This window comes from Typopeltis vanoorti, chromosome 13 (genome assembly GCF_054136105.1).
Source record: "Typopeltis vanoorti isolate ZY-2024b chromosome 13, IOZ_Tvanoo_1.0, whole genome shotgun sequence".
Taxonomy (NCBI): Eukaryota; Metazoa; Arthropoda; class Arachnida; order Uropygi; family Thelyphonidae; genus Typopeltis; species Typopeltis vanoorti.
This window is the reverse complement of record NC_143561.1, coordinates 9,362,571-9,390,556: the sequence shown is the minus strand read 5'-3', so window position 1 is coordinate 9,390,556 and position 27,986 is coordinate 9,362,571. Positions and strand designations below refer to the sequence as shown.

General features: G+C 37.3%; 1 protein-coding gene across 1 annotated transcript in view; it reads left to right on the top strand.

Moving 5' to 3' along the window:
- Positions 1-786: 786 nt before the first annotated feature.
- Positions 787-27,986, top strand: part of LOC150099928 (zinc finger protein 532-like) — a 36,875-nt gene continuing 9,675 nt past the window's right edge. The window contains exons 1-2 of the mRNA XM_090403302.1: positions 787-810; positions 8,325-10,298. Of these exons, the coding sequence (XP_090259428.1) occupies positions 8,363-10,298 (1,936 nt within the window). The 5' untranslated portion in view covers positions 787-810; positions 8,325-8,362. The remainder of the gene's footprint in view (positions 811-8,324; positions 10,299-27,986) is intronic.

Below are 27,986 nucleotides of genomic sequence, written 5' to 3'. Positions count from 1 at the left end.
TCAGTCAAAAGTGCCCCAGAAGACCAAAATATTAGATGTGACAACATTGGATAGCTGACAAGTAATAGACTAATTTGGAGGAAAATTGCTGATGGGATATTAGTTACTTAGTCATGTAATATTGTCATAGTATCCTGTATACCACTCGAGGATACATATTGGAATAGACGGCTCTTAGTTCCCATTTGTGAAAAAGGGAATAAAACTGAATGGAGAATTACAGAGAAATTTCTCTGCTAAGTGTTCCAGGTAAGATTTATGCAAGCATACTTGAGAAGAGGATGAGAAATATTGTGAAAGAGAAACATGAAGAACAAGCTGGACTTGTTCTTCATCTTCAGTATAAATATATCAAGAAATCAATGGTGATGAGATTTATAAGATTTAATACATTGAATGAGTTGCTTTGAGAAATTGATGAGACTAGGAGTCTGGGAGTAATAATGAAGTGATTACTTTGATGTTATGATTATTATCTTAATAAATCTCTATGGGGGTCAAGAAACTTTGTTGGAGGTCTCACTCAGCTAGCAATGTATATGTATCTATCTTAAGCTCATTCGTAATCCTAGTATTCATAAGACATTCCTGCAATACATTCCACTCACCTACTACTCCCCATGTAAAAAGCTACTTCTCACTCCCCTCTTCAACATGTCTTTATACAACTTACAGGTATAGTAAATTTAATTTAATCCTTTATCCCAGTTTGAGCAAACAAAGTTTGTGCCTGAAAGTATCTTCAGGACTGGGGTAAGGTAGTACAACACCAGGAAACTCATTGCAAAGGTGGAGCAAGCAAACTTCCAGGTATGGTTTCTTATTCTTCACTTTCTGTGTAATCCCTTTTCTGTTAATTCTACAAAATTCCCTTTTTATTATTATTATTATTATCCAGGCCTTCATGGAGTCAAAAGACTCATTGTGGGAGATCGTTTTTAGGAAACACAAAGTTTATCATACCACTCCTGGAACCCATTGACCGTTCCTGCTCCAACCACTCTCTCAGGCAATGCATTCCAAGGTTCAACCACCCTCTTGCACACAGTCTCCTTTCATAACTTCCAGGGATGGTCCCTTGTCATCGCTCCTTCCCGCCGTTCCACCAAGTGAAAGAACACTCTAATGTCTATCCTGTAACTGCCTTTCAACAGTTTAAAAGTCTCGATCATATCACCTCTCTTTCTTCTATCCACCAAACTCTGCAGTCCACATTCCCTCAGTCGATCCTCATAACTCATATTGTACAGTCCTGAAACCATCTTTGTTATCTGCCTCTATATCCTTTCCACAGTCAATTTATCCCCTTCAAATCCTGGGGACCAAATCTGAGAACAATAGTCTAAGTGTGGTCTGATCAGAGTCTTATACAATGGAATGATAACTCTTGTTATCTCTGCAGGTCAGCGTCCTTCTCAGTATTGCAGCAATCCTCTGAGTTACCCTCACCACCTTTGCAATATACTTCCTGCATTTTAGTTTTCTATCAATCATCATCCCCAGATCTCTTGTCTCCCCTACTTCCTCTAGTACAGCTCCTCCAATCAAGTATGCATCCACCCATCAATGGATCCCAAACCTCAAGACTTTACATTTTGCTGCATTGAACCGACATCCCCATTCATTTGTCCATCTGTCTAGTTTATTCAAATCCTCTTGCAGGGCTGCCACATCTGCACTGTTACTGATAACCCTTCTCAGCTTCACATCATCTGCAAACAATTAAGTGTCCCCTTGCAATCCATTGATAATATCATTGATATAAAGGTTGAAAAATACAGGTTCCAGTAATGAGCCCTGTGGAACCCCACTTGTAACCTTCTGCTTCCTTGATATTGCCCCACCATACACAACTCTCTGATACCTATCAGTCAGCCAATCCTGAATCCATTTGACTAACCCGACATTTAAACCCATTTGCTGCAACTTAAATATCAGCTTATCATGTGGCACCCTGTCAAATGCCTTTGCAATTTTTTTTTAGAATTTTTAATAATTTTTAGAATTAACAGAAAATTGCTGTTAATTCTAGAAAATATGATAGACTTAAATGTCTATCATATCATCTCTTTACTGTCTATCCACTAAACTCTGCACTTGACATTTCTTCAACTTCTTCCCATAACCTACATTCCATAATCCCAATATTTTGCTTGAGTCACTTATATCTGAATCCTCTCCAGTGTTTCCACATAAATAACCCAAATTGCATGTAATTTGAACAACAAGTAGAAATAAATGTTTCAAAATAGGTATGTAAGCTGTCATTTTGATAGCTTATGTACGTTACAGACTTACAGAAACTAATTACAGGCAGAAACTAAAATTTATGTGAAAATAAATTATTCAATGTAGATATAATTAGGAATTTGTTGACCATTTGCTGTCTTAATTAAACTATGGTGGTGCTGTTATTTGCATTTTAATGGTGTTCCATTGTTAATGTACTAAAGATGCCTTAGTGCTAAGGCAAAACTTTTACATCTTCTAAAATTTATTTCCACATCAGGTTTAATTGCTGTCTTTAATTTCTACAAGTACGGATAAAAAAGGCTTGGCTACATCTTGGCTACTATATCCCAGTTTGGTCATGGTTTCATGGGATGAGGAGAATAGAAAATCAGATGTGATCAAAAAATATAAATTTCTAAATGGATTTTATAGATGGAAAGAAAAGAAATTTTTCAATATCTCAGGAAATTGGGTGACAGTGTGGATAGCAAGAGCATGTGGAGATTTTTACAGACCTCTTACAGTGGATCAGTTCCTTTCTATCTAATCTTAATCCCCACTGGTTAGTATGACTGGTGGAGTAAGGATTAGATAATCCAGGAACCCTATTCTAGAGACCAAATGTGGAATTTTTTGAGCCACTTCAAGTGTCTGGTTAGAGGAAATTCATCTATCATCTAAGGACAGTCTATAGTGGGATTCAAACCTACTGGTTGGAGAGTGGAAAGCCTTCTCCCCTCTTCCTCAACCAAACAAGCCAACAACAGTTACACAAATAATATTTGTGATCTAAACTAGTTCGAGCCTTTATGGTGCCACAGCCTTAGGTCTGAATGCTTTGGCACACAAGTAAATAAATACAGTACAAAAAACTTGAAATCTTGCCTGATTAGTATTATAGTTCATGCTAACTGTATAACAAATATATTATTATCAAATGTCACTCTTCAACCAACAGACTGCAGGTTTGAATCCCACCATGGCCATGGATGTTTGTGACCACTTGAGACCACTTCCCTGCATTAGAGGCCTGACATGGCTTTTAAAAGTTCCGTGTTTGGTCTCTAGAGTAGGATTTCTAGATCAAATAAAAAATAAATGAAAAATGCAAAAAAAAAAAATATTGATTTTGTATATTTATGTATATATTTCCTTAACCCACTCATGATGGTATGAATGTACTATAGGTTCACAAATAAACCTTGTGTGGGTGAGAGAGCCACATAATTAAAAGAGGTGGGGAAAAAATTAAAAAAAAAAAAAAGATTGAATTTTTTTTATGAGAATTCAGGTTGGCATCATTATCCAATCTTTACTGAGAATTAGTGGTGTGAAGGTCGATATTTAAGTAGTTCATGCTGCATATTTTCAAATCAACTAAGAAAGAAAAAAGATTATGGTAGCTTTTAAATAAAATTTAGCATGCCATGTTCCAGGTTTTATGTTGGCCTAATCCATCACTATTTTATTGCAATTATCTTTGGAGTTGTATTTGCAATCTTTGCTAGATGGCTCCCTGAACTTGAACTTGCTATCTACTAACACTCCAAGATCTCTAACCTCATCAGTTTCTTCTAGCCTAATCTCACCAATATAATATGACAGTAGATATCTAATAACATCAAAGTGCGTGACCTTACATTTATTATGGCATCCATTTTCCCATACCCACAGTTCCAGCCTATTCAAATCATTCTGCAAGTACTGCATATCAGCAGCATTCCTGATTACCCTACCTATCTTATCTATGCTAATATTCTGTAACCCAAACTGATATTCTCCAATTTATGCAACAATCTACCATTCTATATTCTATCAAAAGCTTTAGCAAAATCCAAAGTATTATGGTGTATCTGTTCCCCTTGTCTAGTTCAATGGTAACATTGTTATAGAATGTGAGCAATGTAGAATGTTTTATTATACGTTAAAGATACCAAGAAATTTTATACTTGGATTTTAATCCTTTTCCCAAGTAAGCAAAACAAAGTTTTGCATGTGAAATATATTTTCACGTCTGAGCTACTTGTATATAGAGGCTAATGACTTCATATCACTTGCCTTAGTGCTAAGGCAAGTGATATACAGGGTTGACACTGGGGAGTTCTTTCGCTTGGTTGAACAGTGGGAAGGAGTAATGACAAGAGGCCATTCCTAGAAGTTATGAAAGGAAACTGTGAGCAAGAGGGTTAGGAGTGGTTTCTTTGCATGGAGGGTGGTTGAACCATGGAATGCATTGCCTGATGGAGTAGTGAGAGCGAGAACGGTCAATGAGTTCAAGGAGTGGTATAATAGACTTTGTGTTTCTTAGGCGGGGGAGACCTCCCCTCGATGAGTCTTGATAGACTGTGTTTCTTAGGAAGGACCTCCTACGATGAGTCTTTCGACTCCATGGAGGCCTGAATAATAATAATAATAAACTACTTTTCTCAAGTAAGCAAAACAAAGTTTTGCTTACTTGAGAAAAGTTCCCAAGTATTGGGAACTTTTCCCCAATTCATTCCATGCACAAAACTTTGTTTTGCGTACTTGGGAAAAGGATTTAAAACCAAGTATAAAATTTCTTGGTATTTTTAACACTTTGAGTCCTAGACTTTTTTTTTTTCCAGCCTATTTTTCTATCCGCTGCAGGGTGGATGCCTCTCCCATTGTAGGAAGTTTTGGGTCTACTACTCCCATGGTGACCTTCCATATTGGGAGAGGATATAACAAACATCCATGCCTATGTGGAATTTGAACCCGTAGCCTCTTGGCTGGAGAGCGGATATGCTAACCACTTGGCCAGCCAGGCTGTGCTAGATCTACTGGGACTTAAAGAACCCTGTGTCCTGACCATTTTTAGCTCTATTTAAAAAATTGCTGTGCAGTATTTCTATGGAATATCCAAATAATTCTTTTTTGTCTTTTAGTTAGCATCTTTGACAATTAATTGGAACCAAAATTTTAGTTATACATGTGTTATGGGCTCCAGAAGCAGGTTGCAAGAAATCAATGTTTTTGAAAAAAATAAAAAGTCAATTTTTTATTAGTTTCTACTTATATTTCCTTCTTTAGTGTTCATAATTCAACAAATTCAATCAAAATATTGCTTTGTTACATAAATAATGAAAATTATAAATAAAATTGATGTGTTATTATTATGATGAAAATATCATTTTACTTAGGGGTGTAGATCACTATAATTATCCACTATTGGCCACAAAAGTTGAGTGGTAAATTATTGAATTAGGCCATTCAGTTTTTGAAATGCCACGACCTTATGTGTGATCGTGAACATGACTGGCTGGATGGCCTCGAATTTCGTCACCCCCCTCATTCGAAGTTTTGCATCACTATCGCTTGACTCGGAGCTCACATTTGTGGGGAGATCTGCTTACTCTTGTTCTGGATCACTGTCTTCCCAATCATCTAATTCAGATCCTTCGTTATCGAGTATTTCCTCAAGCATTTGTTCTGATTCGCATTCACTCAAGAACGTTTTTACACCCCTTCTTTGAGCACCATGGTGACAGAGAAATTCAAACTGCTTGTTTCATTTAGCAATTTTTCAAAGTAATTACTCTATACATCCAAGAAATCTTTTGCTCCAGTTTTCAAATCACCTTTATGATGTCTGATTCCTTTAACAGCACTCTTTCCTTCACTTCTGAGTTTTTTCAACAGCCCCCAGAATCTTTTGCAACCTTCCTGATATGTATTTCTATGTTCTTACCAAAGCCTTCCCATGACTTTTGTTTAGCTGGTTTTTTTAGCTTTCACACATTTGTCTCTAAGAGCACAAGCTGACTTATTCACCAGGAACTTTCGATATGCTTTCTTCTTTAACTTTCTGTATTCACCATGAAGTTCTGATTTTTTTATCCTTGTAGACAACCTCACTACATGCCTCTGTGGCTGAATCAATCAATGTTTTCTTCATGGCACTGAATCTCCAAGATTTAGTTCCTGTTCTCAAGCTCTTTCATTTTTTCATGAATAATATTTGTGTATTTTAGTCTACAGTTCACATCTGAGAGCTGCTCAACTTTTATTCACTTTAAAACTTTTTTACATGTTCTTCTTTTCAATTTTATCCTACTCAAGACCTGCCCAATTTCAAATCCTCTGTGCACTAGTGTCCTGCACCAGTGAGGAAACATCACTATCAACAATAACATAGTCAACAAGACTTTTCTTATTAATTGCCTCTTCTCTCCATGTGAATTTGTGCACATTTTTATGTTGGAACATTCTGTTATTAATAACCTGTCCATGTCCTGAACAGAATTCTAACAGCTATTTGCCATTATTATGAGCTTTGCTATTTTCTCCAAATTTTCCCAAAATATTTCTGTATGTTGGAATCATTTCATACTCTGCTATTTAGTCCTCCAACAAGGACCAACTTTTCCTTTTTCATTGTGTCAGTTGTTTTCTCTAAAGCCTCAAAAAATTCCTCCATCTCTACCTTAATAGAACCTTCTGTGAGACCATAGGCACAAATAAGTCTTGTCCAGTTCCCCATTCTGATATTTGCCCACATCACTCTACTTGATATTGCCTGCCATTCAAGAAGATTAGCCTCCTATTTAGTGAAGATTTGTTGCTATACTTACTCCTTCTTTTCCCTGATTGTTATTGCCCAAATATAACATTTTATATTTATTTCTTAGAAGGATTTCACCAGTTCTTTGTCTCTTTTGTTTCAGTCATCCTCTATTATGTCAATCTGGTACTTATCCAGTTCTTCTGCTAGTTCCATTTCTTTGCTATTCAGGCTTCTCATGTTGATAGTACTGATCTTGAACTCTGGTGAGTTAGGTTGTGTTTCAAGATTTGTTCCAGTAGCTGACTTTTAACTGTTTCAGCCGGCATGAATTTCTGTCATGTTGTACCATCATTGTACATTATGATTTAAGCCAATAAGAATACAATTTGGTCGGCTAAATTCCAAATTGCCAGATCATCCTCGTTTGTTCAGTATCTAGGTAGATACCTACCAGGGTGCACCACAAGAAGGTGAGGATTGGACATTTATTATCATTAGGTGAGAAGTTTGGTTGGAGATCTGACCAGGGATTCCGACCCTTAATTGTTGTTATTCTACATTACATTATTTGTTTTATCTTTTTTTATATAATTGCACGTTTTTATATTCATTTGTCTATTACCATCCAACTTTCAATGGAAAAACCAATTAAGCCAATGAATCATATTAGGTGCTATCTCTGAAGGTAGTTTCTTATATTATCCTGTGCTTTATCAGTGATTCAACCACTCCAACCACTCCAACAGAAGAGTTGATAATAACTGAGATGACATCTCTCCCACCAGTTGAAGAGAGTGACCATATGGTTTTGACTTGGAAAATGAATAGACATGCAGGAGTATCAAAGAGACGAGAACTTATGTGGAATTATAAAGCAGGTGATTATAATAGTCTTAGATGTCAACTTCAGGAAGTTTCATGGAGGGAGGAATTGGAAGGCTGGGATATCATTAGTGCATGGGAAATTGTGAAAGAATATTTGTTAGCAGCAATGGTAAGTTGTATACCACGACTGAGGAAGAGGACACGATTTGGAGTAAAGTGGATGACAAACAATATACAGGAATTGCATGTGAAAAAGAGGCTATGGAAGTGATATAAGGAGACAGGTGAAGAGAAGATGCATGAAGAATATAAGACACGGGCCAGAAGAGTGACTAGTGTGGTAAGGAAAGTGAAACTGGAATATGAGAGGAGATTGGCCCTAAGATCCAAAGACAATCCTAGGGAATTTTTTAGCTATGTGGCCAGTAAGGGAAGAAATGACTGTGGAAGAATGATATTGTGGGATTAAAATGGGAATAGAGTGACTGATGCAGAGGACATAGTGGAATTGTTCAATGAACACTTTATTGGAGTATTTCATCCTGGAGGAGTCAGTTTTAATGCTAGAGGGATAGGGCAGGTTCGAGGTTTAGAGGTACAGGAGGAGAGTGTGTTTCAGTTATTCAGTTATTATAATAATAATAACTTATGTCTTAATCATGTCTGTTTGAAAACATGCTCCACCAAATATTAAGCATGTTGTCTAATTGTTAAGTATAATAAATATTTTTCTTCTTTTCAGATGGCAAAAATCAAAAAACGGAGATTAAGTTGAATACTATGGCACAGGACTGCATGCCATCTTCTAGTAACAATGCCAAGAAGCTAGATAATAAATCTGCTCAGGTAACTGTTACAGTTCATCCTCCAAAGTCAAATAAATGTTCAAATTCATCTACAAGTCCAGTCTTTAGTACATCTTCTGCAACTTTCTTTAAGAGTACCAATGCTGATGGGTTTTCTAAAGAGAACTTCTCTTCACAGAAATTTGAGTATCTTCAGCAGCTGAGTACAAGAGTACTGCCAACATACATACCTACATCTCCTCCAGAAAGTCTAAATCTTCCAATCTCACCAGAACAATATACATGTGAAGCGTGTGGTGATACTTTTATGATTGAGTCTAGTTTGAAATATCATTTGAAACGTCAGTCTGTGTACATATCATTTTTTTGTGATGCATGTGACAATACAGTAATATTTTACAATCGTTGTGCTTTACTGTCTCACATTAGGACACACTGTGATAAGAGCGAGTCTTCTGATATTAGTAAAGCTACAGTGTCTCCTCTTCCTCTTGAAAAGATGGCTGGATTACATGATATAACATTCAGTATTCAAAATTCTGAAGATGAAAGCCTGGAACCCCCATCTCCAGTGAAGCTTTTAGAAGTTACAATTAGTGAACCAAATCATAATACAGAAGATATTCCTGATCCTAATGAGAAAGCAACTGCAGATTTTCACTGTTTAGAATGTGGAAAGTTATTCTTTTCTGTCAAAGCAAGAACAGAACATTTCCTTAATAGTAATAAAATTCCTTTGATTGCAACTCAGTGTAGCAAATGCACAATGATGTGTCCAACTAAATGTAGTCTCAGAGCCCATCAAAGAATCCATCAACAAATTAGCCCATATGTGTGTCCTGAATGTGGAGAAAGGATTTATGGAACATGGGACAATTTTCAGACCCACTTAAAATTTAAGTGTTTGCATTTTTCTCGTTCCATAGGTTTCAGTTGTTCAATGTGCAACCAGATGTATACATCTACAAGTAATCTTCAACAACATTCAGCAGATATACACTCTGAAACTTATTATAAATGTCAAGCATGTCCTATGGCTTTTAGGGCAGCCACAACATTTAATAGCCACAGAAGAAGTGCCCATGCAACAAACAGTGTCCAATACAAATTAATTTACAAATGTGCCCTTTGTGATGTAGTATTTCTTACTAGAGAGCAGTTAGTGTCTCATCTAGAGACCCATGTTAAAGATCAGTTATGTACTTTTATATTCTCTTGTCTTGAATGCAATTTGCTGTTTGATACAAAAGATGGTTTAGTGGCTCATATGAAAGATAACCATTTGCAGGTAATAGACAATGAAATATGTCCTCATTGTGATGCTAGGTTTCCATCCATACAAGCATTAGAGAAGCACAAGAAACAACTTCATAGCCTCCCAAAAGAAAGTGCTGAATTTGTGCGTGAAGAACGACATGGGCAAGTAAGAGAGTGCACCATATGCCACCGTGTTTTTCAAAATATTCATGGTTACAATTTACACTGGCAGCGTTGCCATGCCATGGCATTCCTATGTTGTCCTATTTGTGGTGTGTCGACTTCTGATCGATCTGAACTTGTGACCCATGGAAAGTGGCATGCATTACGAGGAATATTACTTTGTCTGATTTGTAATAACAAAGAATTTGAAAACCGACCAGCATTGCTTGCACATTTAAAAGATCACACAAAAAACATATCATATCCAAGTCCATGCTTCCATTGCGAAAAGGCACTTGCAAGTAAAACAGAAGCCTTTGAACATTTAAAAGAGGAACACAATCTACATATGTATCAGGGTAATGATAGTGGTGAAGCTGAAGACATAACATGTAATAGTGAAAGCAAAGAAAATCATCAGCAAACACTGGTGAATGAGGATCAGTTAGATGGTAATTATAAATGTTGGATCTGCATTAATCAGTGCTTTGGTAAGCTAATCATTTTGAATAATTTAAATTTACTATATAACATATAATTTCTTAAACTTTGTAGCACCTTTCTTTCTTTAAGAAACAAAACAAATTTAGTTCAGAACATATATATATATATATATATATATATATATACAGGTAACCCTCGTATAATGCGGATGTTAGGTTCCACAAAAATGCCCCGTTATATAAATCGCATTATGTGAGACTCAGATCACATAGAAAAAGTAGTGTTAGGTTCTGAAATCTTTTTTTTTTTCCTGTTTTTTTTTAAGATTATATAAACAATGACATATCCAAGAAAAAAAATATTTTTATTTAATTCAGGTAATTCATGTAAGTTAAGAAAACATAAACTGCGAAACAAATACATAGTATAAAATTATAAAAAATTATAAATTGTACGTAAACTTCATTGCACTTAATACATAAATGTTTTAGGCAAAATAAAATAAAGTGTATATTTTAATCGTCATCACTCTCTTCAAAACTACCATTTAGTAGATGTTCTTTATTTATGAGTGGCCGGATATCGTCATCACTTGAAATCTCTTGGACATCATTAGTATAATTCTCATTGCATACTTCGGCTGGTTTAGTTATCAAGAAGTCAGTAATAAGACCTTGCTTATCACTATGCTGCAATTTTTTATTAAGTTCATAATACGGAGCTAAACGAATATCCAATTGTCTCGTGAATTTTCCGGAGTGCTCCATTGAGAGAACATTATCCATAAAATAACTTTCTTGCCAAGTCCAATCCTTCTTCTAATTTCTTTAACTGATTCATCACAATCAGAATCTTTGGCAGAACTTTCAAATTTTGCAAGTTGGTTCTCTAAGATTTAGATCTTGTTTTCAGACTCACTGCTATTTGCTGATATGAGTCCAGTTGACAACTTACAGAAAATTCTACTTTGGAAGAAGTGGAGAAATTTTTCAAAACATTACAGAAGGCAACTGATACGTAAGAAAAGAAAACATTGGTCCTTATTGGAAATCTAAAAAGCATAGCAGAAAATCATTACCAGACATGCAAAAATGTTTTGGAAAAATACAGAAAGAAGATCAAAGCTAATAATAATAATGGTAGCACATGATTTCTACTTTGGACATAGACTAATCATTACTAATACCATTTTCCAACACAAAGATGTGCACAACTACACATTGAGAGAAGACACAAGAAATAAGAAAAGTCATTGACAGTGCCATTGTTGATAGTGATATCTTCACACTGGTTCAGGACAGCAGTATACAGGCGATCACCATTTATTTCTAAGCAAGATAAAATTGAAAAGGTTCGTCAATTGGTAGAGCCTCTGCTACTAATGGCTCGCAAAAAGTTAAGCAAGTTTCAGTGCAGTTAGTAGTTGGAAGGGGTCAGTCGTTCGATGCTGTTGGCACACTCTCCCTCAATGAGTCTTTGGACTCCCTAGAGGTGTCACATAATAATAATAATAATAACTTTCTCCGCCATTTTGTCGACGTCATCTATTAATTGTACCAGTTCCTCATTTAAATCTATGTCCCCATCAATTAATTCACTATTGAAGAGATTGGAGCACTGATGAAGAAGTTTGCGAATGTTGAGTCTCATGTGCTGATCGAAACTGAATGTATCTTCAGTCTTGTTCAATTGTTACCTTGGCAGTTTATAGTGGGTGGGTTTATCCCTGTTAACAAACACGTATATCATAAAAGTGCTCTATGTAAAAAAAAATTTTTTTACATAAAAAAAGCATTACATATTGTATGTAACTGACCAAAAAATAAAGTGCTCAGCTTGAGATTAACACACTTATGATTTTTAATGCACTTTCCTGGCAGAAAACGAAGACAATTTTCAACAATAAATACTTTATATGGTAAACAATTGACGTACATGCGTGCTAAAGGATATTTCCCCCTAATATAAAATCGCTACCTATAACTACATGCGCGATATGGGCAGACACAAATTTAACGAAGATAAAATTTGATTTTTAAAGGGTTACTACAGTTTGTAGACTGTCTTATATCGAAACCGTGTTGTATAAGTACTGCATTCAACAAGGGTTACTACAGTTTGTAGACTGTCTTATATCGAAACCGCGTTGTATAAGTACTGCGTTCAACAAGGGGTACTACAATTTGTAGACCACGTTATATCGAAACCCCGTTGTATAAGCACCACGTTATACAAGGGTTACCTGTATATTATTACAGAAGAATAATGTCATTGTTTCCATTTGTGCACATTGAATAACTATCTTTTTTGCAGTCAAGATTAACTCGATAGCCAAACAGCTTCCTCCAGCTGTAAGTAATGCCCTCTATCCAAATGACTTTACTCTCTTCTGTAATATGGGGATCATATAAAGATAACTGCAGCAAGCCACTAACCATCTTTTAAAATGTATGCTTGCAAATGAGTTAGATTTTACCAGAAGAAGATAGCTTGTATGCATTTTTGCTACAGGTGTGGTCTTATTCCAACCCAGAACCAGGACAAACTTACAATTACTAGAAACTAAGTTCTTTGGGCTTATATTTGCATAAGGATGATGTCTGCTATGAAAATTATAAGCAGCAGGCCAGAAGAGTCACAACTGCTGTATGGAAAGTCTGAGAATTCTATCAATATGCTGCAAGTAAAAGAAAGAATGAACATGAAAGAATAACTCTACTGAATGCAGATAGTATGAGGGTGATGGATGGAGAAGAGGGTGTTCAACTAATGCGTGCCCATTTTGTTAAGCTATCAATCTGGTGTATGCAACTTCAGTGCACTGCACTGCTACCTCTTCACTGGATGAAGAAACTCAGGTGTATGATGAGGAGGTATTAGAGCTGTTGCACAAACTGAATAAGAATTCAGCAATAGGGGCTGATGCTTGGGTGCTAAATAAGTATTCAGCTGAACTGGCTATTCCTTTGATCAGGCTATATAATTTGACTTTTAGAACAGGGAATATTCTGCAGGAGCAGAAAGAATGAATGTAAAGAATCCCTTGCTCAAGGGTGGTGCAAAGACCGATGTATCGATGTATCCAAGATGATAGCAGGTCTGTGGAATGAACCGTATGAGAACAGGTTGAGGATTTGTGGGTTGCAAAAATTGGTTGATAGGCGGAGGAGGGGAGATATGATTGAGACATTCAAATTACTGAAGGGTTTCTATAAAATTAATTCAGAAGATATTTTTGAGAACAGGGCTTGTTTGGGAGGACTAGGGGACATCCATGGAAACTGGGCAAAAGTGTGGTTAGTAAAGGTGTTAGAGCTGGGTTCTTTACTTTTAAAGTAGTGAATGAGTGGAATGCGCTCCCTGAGTCTGTGGTGGATGCTGTGACAGTGAATGAGTTTAAGGCGAGGTATGATAGATACTGTATGAATGTCAAATAGTTGTGATGAATATGATTTGGGGCCTCCCTCGATGAGTCCAATGACTCCCTGGAGTTGCCCGTAATAATAATAATAATAATAAAATAATATCCAGCTATCAGCCAATCAGCATTCTCAGGAGTGGTGGTGAAGATTTCAAAAAAAATGGTTAGGCTCGCATTCAGAAATGGATTGACCATGCTCTGATTAGCTCAAAACTTGATTATTGATCTCAAGTCTATGCCTCTGCTGGTTGGACCCTAATAACCATCAAGCCATAAGAATTGCAACAGGAGCATTAGCATTTCAAACTTTACTGACCCCTAGTCTGTACAAGGTTAATGAACCATCCTTGTCACTTTGACTTCAACAACTGTCTGTGCTATATGTTATGAAAATAAAATCTCTGTCAGACCATGTCACATGGCAACAGTTTTTTGTTCACAGTGGGAGAATCTGTACAACATTTACCAAACTGCCATACGATCCTTTGGTTTGCAAACAAAAGCACTCTTAAAAGCTCTAAATATTAAGGTAGACGGTGTTGCATAGATGCTATCAAATATACTACCACCAAGCAGCTCTTTCAAGCACATAAACTGGAATATTCTGATTTTGTGCCTGTCTACACAAATTGTTGAAAATCATAGGCTCTAGTGGGATCTTCGTAGACAGTATAATATCTGCTTAGATCCCATTAGAATATAACAACTTCACTGTTGAGCTATATGCCATGGAACTTGCCTTAAACTACAGAAGATTGCAACACCGAAGTCATATTATATATACAGATTCACAGAACTCCCTATAGGCAGTAAGAAGTCTAGAGCTGCAGAAACATCCAGCCTCTCTTCTATCCAACATGTTATTCTATCTCTCAGTTATGCAAGCTACATTTGAACATGCACTTCTGTTGGATCTCAAGCCACATTAACATTAATGGAAAGAAACAACACTGCAGCTGGGTCAGCTCGTTTCTCAAGCTTTCACAATCTACATGTTCGCTGATTACAGGCAGATTATCAGACAGAAACTTCTATCCTGGTATTAGTCATGGGATAGACAGCCCAACATCAAACTCCATCACATCAAGCCTGAAATCAAATTATAACAGTCTATACAAGGACTGTAAAGAGGAAGTTGTTCTTACTTGACTCTGCATCGGGCAAAGTCATCTTTCATACTCCTATCAATTGAGGTGATGACATACCTATGTGTGAGTTGTGTGGGACCAGAATAACCATAATTCATATTTTAATTGACTGCCCTCGTTTTTTTCAAAGTGTGAAGTCACCATTTTAGTCATATTTGTAATCTGAACCCTATTCACTAAAGCAGATTTTACCAGATTCATCAAATGTTATTTCATTTTTAAATTTTTACTGAGCATTAATCTTTATCACCTTATATAAATTATTATTATTATTGTTCGTTACACCTCCAAGGATTCTGAAGACTCATCGTGGGAGGACACCTATTGTACAACTCTCTGTCTCCATCTACTACCAATCATCTACATCAGTGCCATCTACTGCCCACCACAGCTAGTTTTTTTTTGTTTGTAAATTGTGTGTTCTGAAGGGCCGATTTGTCTGCATGCGGGATGAAAAACCCTGCTACCTCCGTATAAGATCAGCTAACTCACCTTCGATTGAAAAAGTCCATATAAAGATTCCTCCCGTCATGACAAGATTCGAATTTAGGCCTTTTCCAATTCAAGGGCGCGACATACCGTCGTTCTCCCAATTGTGCTACGGAGGCGCTAAAAAGGTTAGGGGGACGCAAGTTAGACACTTGCCACAGGCGCTTCATACCCTCGTTACTGTACTGCCTACTGTTACCATTCAATTATATACATATTATATAATTTACTTTTATTAGTTCCACTTAGTGTATATAAGCTTTTCACACCTAATTTATTTTTATATGTTTTAATTAAATTTTTTTACACTTGTTTTTATGCTGATATTTATACCGTTTACTCTCTTTTATGTATTTACTATGTATTTATTACCTTGTGTTCTGCTGAGATATGTATTGGCACAGTATGACCTTAGCTGTCCTTGGACTACTACACCCTAACTCATCAAACAAGTTACAAGTAGTAAAAAGGTATCACCATATTAAAATGCTGTCCCATAATTAGCCACATAGAAACAAGAAAAAATATTGTTTTTTAATTCCTTCCAGGTTATTCATTCTCTGAGAAAAAAATCTTCTTCAGGGTAAACATTAATTAGATTTGTGTGCCAGCTACAATATTGAAACAGCAGTAATGGAATAAAATAAAATAGAGTTGTGCACATAACAATGTCATTTGAGTGAGGTACTGTTTGGATGAAAAGCTGCAAATTGTTGATTTATTGTTTTTATGTGTGTATGTGTTTGTCAAACCCAAACATGAAAAGTTGCAAAGCACATTACTGCTATGTGTAGGAAGAGGTTAAGGAAAAAAAAGGATTCGCATCAGTAGAGTATAGCTGAAGGTTGTAGTTATATCTTTAGGGAAGACAGAATATGGGAGGCTATTCCATAAGACATGGGTAGATAGACTAAAAGAGGAGAAGTTGGTTGGATAGCTTTCAAGCTGGATAGTAAATGGATGTTGACAACAGCTGCTCATATTTCTTCGAATCTTGGAAGAAAGTGTGAGAATGATGATAGCCAGTTCATGATTTAAAATCAAAGTATATATAGTTCAGTGGTGCTCTCATGATTCTTTAAGGTGCAGAGACTTCGGTTATGGTTATCAAACAGAAGGAAAAACAAAGATTGGCTTTGAAAACAAATGTTTTAGAAAAATAAATAAAACATCATGGACTGAAATGAAAACAAATCAGGAGATCAGAGGAAAGCAGTTACAGTGGTATAGGTATGTGAACAGAATACCTACTAACAGATTTCTGAAAATTATCCAAAATGGAAGAGTAGAAGAAAAGAAACCACTGGGAAGACCGAGAAGGAAATGGATAGAAAAAGGAAGAATTCCCTTGAATTAACCTTGGCCTGACCAGCCAATCTCCTTTCATACTGCACCTTTTCCTTCGTTACCATGATCGTCCCTTCCTGGCCTACAGTTTATACTCTTCGTGGATTTGATTGCCACCAACTATCTTGTACCTCCTACATATCCTTTTCTTTTCCAACATAGCTTGCTTGATTTCACTGTTCATCTATTTCACTCTACTCTCTTTACTTGCCTAATCCTTGGAATGCAGTTATACATTGCTTGTGTCAGATACTGCCTTATGAATTTCCACATACTGTCAACATCTTTTCTGCAGAGCTCATCTACCCAACATATTGATGCTAATTGATTATAGAGCTTCGCATAATCACACACTTCATAATTTTACACATATCCTTTTTTGGCAGTAACCTTTTCTTGTTTCACCACTTCCCAAACAAGTACCTCATGATCACTCTCACCAACTTGTGACAGTGTTAATAACTCAGTGACAACTATATCTTGTGAAGTATCACAAAATCTAAAACAGTCAAACCTCTATGCTTCTTAAGATATATATCTCTCGGAAATTCAACAAACTCACTCTCCTTGTTCCCTTACACTACTCCTCTTTCCATTCTATATTCCTATAATTAAAGTCTCCAGTCAAGATCACCTTCATTTTACATGCCCAACCATTTTGCCTAAACATTTCACAATCATTAGTATTCTCTATATCCCTTGGCCTATAAGAGCATCCTATCAGATATTCAGATATACTAACTTGTTCATTTCAACTTCACAAAACACAGATTCAAAATTGCAGTATCAACTTCCACACTTTGTGGACACAATTCCTCTTCACTCATTAACAGTACTCTGCCCCACTCCTCTTTTCACCTTCCTATCCTTCTGCAAAATAGCATATTTGTATTATCCTAAGATTCTGTGGAGTTACAGACTCATCTAGGACGACCATTTTGTCCCACAGCTCATCATACTATGCCTTAAACATATTCAAATTCTCTCAGGCAATGCACTAAAATCATTGACAAGTCTCTGTGCAAAAAAAAAAACTGCTTCTCACTGCCTTGCTCACACCCTCCTTATACAGCTTCCAGGGATGACTTCTTGTTCTCCAGCCATTTTATGAAATACCTCATCAATGTTAATCCTTACTAACTTATACGTCTCTATCGTATCACTCCTCTTCCTCCTATCCACTAGACTCTAAATTGCATCATCTCAACCAGTGCCAGCCGGTGAAATTTTAAGTGGGGGTGCTGCCTATACAAAATAATAAAAAAAATTCTTTTTTTTCCTAATTAGTAACTAATTTATTAATTAATAAATCTGTAGATTTATTTATTAATCTATTGTTTACTTATTATTAGAAACTATATTGGTCACTCCCCTCTGGACCATCTCCAACATCTCTTCATCCTTTTGGAAAAAACCAGGTGACTAAATCTGTGCACATTAGCCCATATGTGGCCTAATCAGAGCATTATACAATGGAATCCTTATCGTTTCGGGCCTATAAATAAAAGGAAGGACGGTACGAACTTTCAGCGCCTAGTAATAGTGACTTGCGACACTCCAGCAAGCACATCAAAAATAATAACAGCGATCAACAACAAGTTCAAAGACTCCTACCCCAAATCACGCATACGGCACAACCAGACTTATCATTTGCACAAAGAGAACGAAGATGCCAGCTTCGAAGAACTCGAAGAAAAACGTCAAAATGGTGACAACAGTTGAACCATCAACTACAGACAAGATAAACTGGTGAAAAAACCAAGTGATGCCACTATGGAGACCAGCAGGCAGGCACCACATAGGAAATATGCAAGACCCATGCAGTCCAACAAATGTCCCACAAGACCCTACACATCCACTTCACCAACATCCGTGGCCTAAACTCCAACCTGAATAGTGTCCACTACCACCTACAGTCTACCAAACCCCACCTACTCTTCTTGGCAGTTATCTCAACCTCCCAAACTACTCACTCTTCAACAACTTCCGCCCCAAGGGTGGTGTCTGCACATACATCTGCTCAGACACACCTTGCCAGAGAGCACCTAACCTAGAATCACCCAACTTTGACCTTCTTTGGTTGAAAATATCTCTTCCCCACTCAGTTCAATTCATCTGCTGCCTCTATTGCTCCCCCAACGCAACCAACCACCCTGAGCTCTTTAATTTCCTTTCCCTAAAAGTCGACTTTCTCCAGTCCCACTTTCCCAACAGTGAAATCATCCTTCTAGGAGATTTTAACGTCCACAACACTAGCTGGCTTTCCTCCTCCAGTTGTACAGAGATGCAGAAACATTTGCCATCACCAATGACCTTACACAACTTGCCCAGATGCCAACCAGAATACCAGATAACCCAAATCACTCCCCAAACACCCTAGATCTCTTCCTCACCAATGACCCCTCCAAATACAGAGTTAAAGTAGTGAGCCCCCTGGGCAATTCTGACCACAACCTAGTGCTTATCTCCTCCCCCATGCAACAACGTTTACACAGACACTCCCATACAAGAGTAGTTTGGCACTATAACAGTGCTAAGTGGGACAGCCTCTGCAACTTCTATGCCGCATTCCTATGGTTGGACTACTGCTTCTGGCCTTCCAACCCAAACATATGCACCAAGCTTATTACCGAAGTAATCCTGACCGGCATGAATACGTACATTCCACACAACACTCTGAACTGCCATTCCCTAACGAAACTCTGGTTCTCCAAAAGATGTGCCAAGGCTGTAGAGATGAAACACCAGACATACCACAACTGGCTGAAATCAAGAACCTCATCCTCCCTCAAAGCTTACACCGAAGCCCGTAATAGATGCAAAAAAACAATCAACGCTTCCGAAACACAGAGTTCGAAAGAGCAAAAAGCAGGAAACTAGCAGCCTGTCCAAACGGCAGCCGAGCCTTTTGTCTCTTGCCAAAGCAATTGGCCGCAAATTTTGTCCAACCTATTCACACCCCAATCACACCCTGATGGCTCTACTGCCTCATCACCCACAGAAAAAGCCAATCTTCTGGCCTCATACTTTGCTTCAAATGCATGCATAACTGACGATGGTAAATGTTCCCCAACCATTCCAGACACCCAACATACAATGCCCCCGATATCCTTTTGCCAGGATGAAATCAGAAAAATACTGTCCCAATTAGACACAAAAAAGTCTCCTGGCCCTGATGGCATTCCCCCAACTGTTCTGAAAAATTGTGCTCCAGAACTAACCCTTATCCTGTGTCACCTATATATACTCTCCTACTCCACTGGAATGTATCCCACAAACTGGAAATTGGCCTATATTCAGCCCATTCCCAAGAAGGGTGACAAGTCACTGCCATCCAATTACCGCCCTATCTCGCTTACCTCAGTCCTGTCAAAGGTAATGGAAAAAATCATCATTTTCCACCTCCTACACTATCTTGAAGACACTCACTAAATAAATGACCATCAGTATGGATTCCGCCACTGCCGATCAACAGGAGATCTACTCACATACGTCACCAATCTCTGAACAAATACTGTGGAGAGGTTTGGCGAATCTCAAGTGGTTGCACTAGATATCTCCAAAGCCTTTGACCGGGTCTGGCACAAAGGCCTACTAGGCAAACTACCATCATTTGGTCTGACCCAGGACTTCTGTAAGTGGATTGCCAGTTTTCTGTCTGGACACACACTGTGTGTGATGGTGGATGGCTCCCTATCCTCACACCACTCAATTAATGCTGGGGTCCCACAGGGTTCTGTCCTCTCACCAACCCTGTTCCTGCTGTACATCAACGACCTACTGCAGTTGACCTCCAACCCAATACACAGTTTTGCAGATGACAGCACACTACACTCCTTGCTTGCATTTGATAAGCCTTACCCTACACAACTCACCTCATCCTAAAGAACATCAACCACCACTACCCTCAACTCTGATCTCCAAGCCATCCTACAATGGGGTTCGGATAACCTAATAAATTTCAACGCCGACAAAACCCAGTTCTGTACTATTTCCCATAAAAAAGAACAACTTTTTCCCAGTATCCTTTTCGACGATACCCAAATTTCCAGACAGCCTGAGATCTCACTCCTCGGAATCACCCTCACATCAAACCTCTCCTGGCACAAACATATCTCAAACATTGCATCCTCAGCCTCAGAAAAACTAGGATTTCTCTTCTGCTCAAGACGTTACTTCACCCCTGAACTGCTACTAACATTATACAGGTCACAAATCCGCCCAACTATTGAATACTGCTCCCACATATGGGGTTGAGCCCCTAAAAGCTCTCTCAAAATGCTCGATTCAATACAGAGGAGGGCAATTAGACTTATCAATGATCCATCCCTTACCAACTCTCTCCCCCCACTTTCACACAGACGTTTAGTCTCTGCAGTAAGTATATTCTACAAATATTTCCATGGGAAATGCTCATCCGAAATAACATCAGTAATTCCCCCACTCGGTACTAAGCTCATTGGAACACGTGCAGCTGCTGCACAACTTCCCTTCACAGTACACCTAGAAATAAACAGAACAAATTTCTTTTCCTCTTCTTTCATTCCTGCAACTGCTGCACTGTGGAACATTCTCCCACCTGCTGTGTTTCCCAACGAATACAATTTAAAGTCATTCAAATCAAATGTAAACAAATTCCTCCTTTCCCAACCCACCACCCATACACGGTACCAATGTACTATAGGTTGACCAATCAACCTCCTGTGTATGGGCCCAACATAAAAAAAAAAAAAAATTTTTTAAATAAAAAAACTTCTGTAAGTCAATGTCATCCACATTATTCCCAAAATTTGTAGTGTTGTCCTCACAATTTTGGCAATGTTTTCTGTAAATTTTAGATTCTTATCCACCACCACAAGATCTCTTATTCCTTTCACCTCCAACAATATATCTCCCACCAAGCATAAATTCTGCATCCCATCTTTGTTTCCCAAATTTTAAAACATTTTGCAACATTGAACTGGCATCCCCACTCCCATACATATTCACTCAGTGTATTCAAGTCTTTTTGTAAGGCCAGAATATCTGCATTACTGCTCATAGTTTGTTCCAACTTTGCATCATCTGCAAACAATTCAATATCCCCATTCAAATCTTCTGTAGCATCATTAGCATACAGGTTAAACATCAATTGCCCTAAAACAGACCCACGAGGCACACCTCTAGTCACTTTCCTCTTCTGGGATATTGCTTCCCTATACACAGCTTGTTGATCCCTATCAGATAGCCATTCTCCAATCCAGTGTGCTAGTCTAATATCCAAATCCATCCACTCTAGTTTGACTATCAACTTTCCATGCAGTAATCTAGCAAAAGCCTTTGCAAAGTCTAAGTATATTACTGTGTATCTATCTCCCACATCCAATGCTGCTGTCACCTGATTGTAAGAAGTAAGACTCATATGTTATCCAATGTAAGACTCATATTAAACAAGTATGTCAAGGCAGATTCCTATAATTTGATGCTTGAATACTGTCATCTCCTTTATGAAGCAGTACAATCTTGCCTTCCTTCCACTCTCTTGGAATGTGACCCAATGTAAGACTCATATTAAACAAGTATGTCAAGGCAGATTCCTACAAAATATGTGGTGATATATCAATTCCTACAGCCTTATTAATATCAAGTACACTTAGTTTCCCATATACTTTGTTCTCACTCACACTCAGTCTCTCCTCCTCGTCATCATCCACTGCTCTCAAACTCTCCATGATGTCAAATTCACAAGCATGAAAGACCTTTATGAACTGCTCATTAAATATCTCAGTTATATTCTCAGCAGCAGTTGTCTTTATACCATTTTCTCCAATCAATGTCATCTACCATAATTATTCTTATTTTTGCTGGCTACATATCAAAAGAACTCCCTGGGATTTTTTTTTAATCTCATTAACTGCTGCTCCTACTTCTCTTTTGCTACCCTTACCAACCAAGTCACTCTCCTTGTCTGTTCTTTGTATTCCTCATGGAATTGATTATTACACTCCTTATGTTGTTTTTCCTCCATAATGCCTTTTTTTTTTTCTGTATTGCATGCTTAATATCTTCATTCATCCATGTCACACCTACCTTATTTAACCTTCTGACTTTGGTAATATTTAGACATTACTTCTACTAGATAGTTCTTGAATATCACCTAAGCAGCATTGATATCCTCACCACCCAACTCCTTATTCCATACTACAGCTGCAAATGGTGTTCTGACTTTCTCATAATTACCAGCCTTGTAGTTCCACATTTACTTTTTCCTCACAGAAGTGCTCATATGGTTGGTAATCACTGCATGGTCGTCACTCTCACCAGCTAGAGGAGATTTGACACATATTATTTATAATAACATCCTGTGATGAGATGATCAAATTTAAGACTCAGTCCTCTTGTGTCCTCTGTTACATACTGCCTGAGGTAGTTAATCCTAAAAAACTCAAGAAATTCCTTTTCTTTACTTCCAGTTGCTGTCTCGTCAAATCTGTATTCATTATCATGAACCATGGGCTCACTGCCCGTTGATGTTTGATGCCTGTTTCACTATCTTCTCCCACCTTTCTTTGTCCAGTGCACAGTGTCGCAGTTTTTGTACACCCATTCCACACCAGTCTTTTATATTGTCTATCCAGTCTCTGTATGGTCTACCTCTTCTGTTTAAACCATCCAAAATACCAAACATAAATGTCTTTATCTTCCGGTCCTCACTCATTCTACTGATGTGTCCAAATAATTGCAGCTTCCGTTTTATAATCTTCTGCATTAGATTCTGTTTTGGTTGTGTCTTCTGATAGAGCTCTTCATTGGTGATTTTCTGTACCCATCCTATTCTTAGAATCTTCCTGTAACAAGTGCTTTCAAATGCCAAAATTCTTTTTCTCGATTCCTTATTTATTACCCACATTTCAGATCCGTACAGTACAGCGCTGAAGATGCATGTTTCCAATACTCTTAGTTTTGTTTGCAGACTGATCACTTTACTTCCATGGCCTTCAGATTTGTTCTTCCCTTTGCAATCCTGATCTTTATTTCTTTTTTACAGGCCAAGTCATATGTCAGTTTACTTCCCAAATATGTGAATTGTTCTACATTTTCTATATCAGTTCCATCCACTTGTATCTTTTGTTTCATGTACTTCTCACCAAATACCATTGTCTTTGTTTTTTCAAAGTTCATAACAAGTCCAAATCTCTTCCCTTCCTCATTTAACAGTTTCAGTGTTTTTTGTAGTTCTCTTTCATCTTCTTCAATAATAACAATGTCATCTGCAAATCACAGATTATTAATTCTCATTCCGTGTACAGATATTCCTTTGGCATCTTCTTTCATTTTATCCATTGCTCTTTCTAAATGTGCGATGAAAATGCTTGGTGATATTGGGTCTCCCTGTCTAGTACCTCTGCCTGTTTTAAACCATTTCCCCAAATCATCACCTATTCTAACTGCTGCAACTGCAATCTGATAAACATCTTTTAATATAGCTATTAGTTTTTTATCAATTCCATAGGATTCCAGAACTGCTAATGTCACTTTCTGGTCAATACTGTCAAATGCTTTCTGAAAATCAACAAAGCAAGTATATAAGTTTTTGTTTTTTCTCCTAGCTTTCTCTGCTATTAACCTCATTGTCAAAATCTGTTGAATTGTAGTTCTATCCTTCCTAAATCCTGCATGCTCATCTGCAAGATATGCTTCCAATTGTGTTCTCAATCTTTCTGTCAATATGATCATCATCATCACTTTACCAATGTGACTTATCATGGCAATTGTTCTATAATTTTTACATTCTAGCTTATTTCCTTTCTTGTATAATGTTACTAATATTGATTTCACCCACTCCTCTGGCATTTTCCCTTCTTTCCATACCATATTACATAGTTGGTGCATTTCTGTAACCATACTTTCACCACCATATTTAATCATTTCTCCAGTAATGTTATCGTTACCAGGACTCTTGTTGTGTTTTAGCCATCCTATTACTTTTTCTACCTCTCCTCTTAAAATGTCCATATCATGCTCATTATCTGGTGGTGATATCTGTTTCAATTCTTCAGTCAGTTTCCCAACACTATCTGAATCTAGTTTTTCTTCATATAACTCACTACAGTATCTTGTCCACCACTGTACAATTTTTTCTTTATTCATCAATACTTTGCCTTTTTCATCTTTAATTGTGGTCTGTTTTGGTTGCCACTTTCTATTTATGGTTCTGATCATTTTGTATACCTCCCTTGTTTTATGCTCTCCATAGTACTGTTCTATATTGTTGCATTGGGCTTCTAACCATTTCATCTTATCCATTCTGACTGCTTTTTTCACCTCATTACATTTTCTTCTATATTGCTCTTCTATTTGTTCTGATGTATCCCTTCTTATCTTCAACATTCTTTTTTCCTGTACTAACTTCAGTGTTTCTTGTGTAATCCATTTCTTCTTGATCTTCTCTTCTTCTGGTACTGTTTCTTCAACTGCATCTTCTATCATCTTCATTACCCTGTTCACTCTTAAATTCGAGTTTTTTTCTTTCTCCACACTTTTAAGTTTCTCTTCTAACACTGTTCTGTACCTTCTTCCTATTTCTGCTTCACTTATTCATGCCATATCTCTTCTATTCTGATGTTGGGGTTTATATTTCTTTTTTAATTTCATCTTGATGTTTGCAATCACTAAACTATGGTCCGAGTCTATATCTGCTCCTTGAAAAGTTCGACATTGCTGTACTGATGTTATCCATCTTCTTTTAATCATAATCATATCAATCATGTTTTTGGTTTTCCCATCATTTGATCACTACATCCATTTTCTACACTCCTTTTGTTGGAATCTTGTGTTACAGATCATCGTCTCATAGTCCACAGCAAATTCTAACAATTTTTCACCTCGTTCATTTCTTTCTCCGAAACCATATTTTCCCATGACTCTTTCCCAACCATCATTATCTATTCCAACTTTGGCATTCCAATCTCCTTCAATAATTAGCACATCTTGCTTGGTGCATGGTGTCATGTCCTGACTATATTACTTCGCATCCATTGATCTCTCCAGATGATGTCCATCTCATCTCTGCCAATCCTAGTATATCCCACCAATATCTCTTCATTTCCTCACGAAGTAGTTCTAATTTTCTTGACATCCAGAGTGTCTGCACATTCCACGTTCCTACTGATAACAGTTCTGATAGTTTCAGTTTCTGTTTCCTTTCGGTATCCCACTTTTCGATCCAACCCTGATTGCTCAATTGGTATCGTGGGCCTTGTTTATCCGGGCGATGCCTGAGCCGCATGTTGTAGCTGTTGATTGTATGGGCATCAGATAACAATCGTGTTTTTTCTTTACGGTCAGAGCATCAACACTCATCTGGCCGACCCTCCTCCTTTATCCAGGCTTGGGACTGGCATGAGACCCCTAAGGATCCCATGGTGGAGTTCTATATTGCTGCAATTAAAATCACCCTTTCTCACTTGCTTGGTTAATTTGCTTATACATTTCCTTGTCAATACCTTCCACATTACCAGGTCAATAGCAACATCCAATGCTTTCATTCCACTTCTACCTCACACCATACTGCCTCAAAACCACTATCACTATTTTCCTCCTTGCAGCTCTATCTTATATGGACATAACTCTTTTACTGTTATCAGTAGCACTCCACCTCTCTTTTTACTCTTTATGTCTTACCCTTTCATCAACATCATACCCTTTCATCTCTATTCCTATCAGGATATCATTCGTATCCAACCACGTCTCACTTATTACAACAATTTTTTGGGTGAACAAACTCAATCAATGCAACCACTTCATTTCCCATGTTTCTGATACTACTAGCATTTGTATATAAACATAACAGCTCATTCCTGGATCTCTTTCACTGATATTCCTGGATAATATCAGTGAAACAAGTTTCACTGATACTACTTATTACATGTGACTTCTTCATACTTTTTTCAGGCAATTTCTTTTTCTCCTTACTCATTCCAGAATCTTCTTCAAATCCAACTGTTTTCCCTACATTCCACATTATCCTCTTCCCTTTTTGTCTGCACATGCATTCACATCCTCTTGGAGCATCAGTCTTTCTCATGCCGTGTTCCCCTGCCCATCCTGAGTCTCCCCATGTAACTGTTTGTATTGCACACATTCTCTCATTCTCTACACTCATGCTACCCACTTCTTCACTCATAAGCACCACTTCAATCTATCCTTCATTACTCTATCGCTCTTTCACATTGCTTCTTACTTGCCCAGATTCATTCTCCGATCTCATTACTCTCCTTCCAGCAGCAATCTCTCGAAATGACCTACACGAAAACCATTCATATGCAGTTCATCACTCTTATGCGGTTCAGTTTTTCCTTCCTATTCATTCCATACATTAACAAACTATGCTTCTTTCTCTTTGCACATTTCTACTAACATATCATTCACAATTCTTGCTCTCTACCTCATCTCATCACTGTCATACCTGGACAGTACACCTTTCCCATAATGCTATTATCTTTTATCCTTCTCAACAACCTCCTGATATTCAATCTTATATTTTCTTTGATCCCAATCAAATCACTTGTCTCTACTAACACTACTAACTTCTTTGTTCGCTTACTTCTCATATCCAACACTCAATCACACAATTTATTTTACCTCCAGTAAAATAAACCTTGTATATCTTCTTGTTTACCACACCTCTAATAATCCAATCACCATACAATGCCACTCATAGGTCTTTCGTTACCTTTTTCATATCCTTCCATTTTTATTCCCGAAATCTTCAGAAACTATGTTTCGTTTATACCAATTATCTTTGAGCATACCGACTGAATGAATGCAACAAACTTATTTTGAATTTCACTCATTTCAACTCATTTCACTTATTTTGAATACTCCTTATATTTACATTTGTATATATAGTTTTCTTTGAATTTATGTTAATGTCAGAAGTATCACTTTTTGCCGTAAGGAAGAAACATGCATCCCAGAGTAATAATGAAATTACTTTTTTTTTCCCACTTGGTCACAAGACATCTATAACGTTTCTTCCTGTACTGCAAATAATATCCACCTCAATATCCTGAAAGATTTGATCACTGACAGTTTTAGAACGATTTTTGACTAGATTACAAAGTAAATTATCTTTCCAAGAAATTCAATTCTTGTTTAATCCGTTACTCAAGTGTAAGCAAACAAACTTTGCACATGATTACACAAATATATAATATCTTGGCAAGTATAATTTACTTTATAACCTAGTGAAAAAAACTTTCTACAGCTGCTTTGGGTTCGGACCTTATGTCTGGGGAAGGAAAAGAGAAAATTCTAGAACAAGACCAAATACCTCATCGTCAAATTCG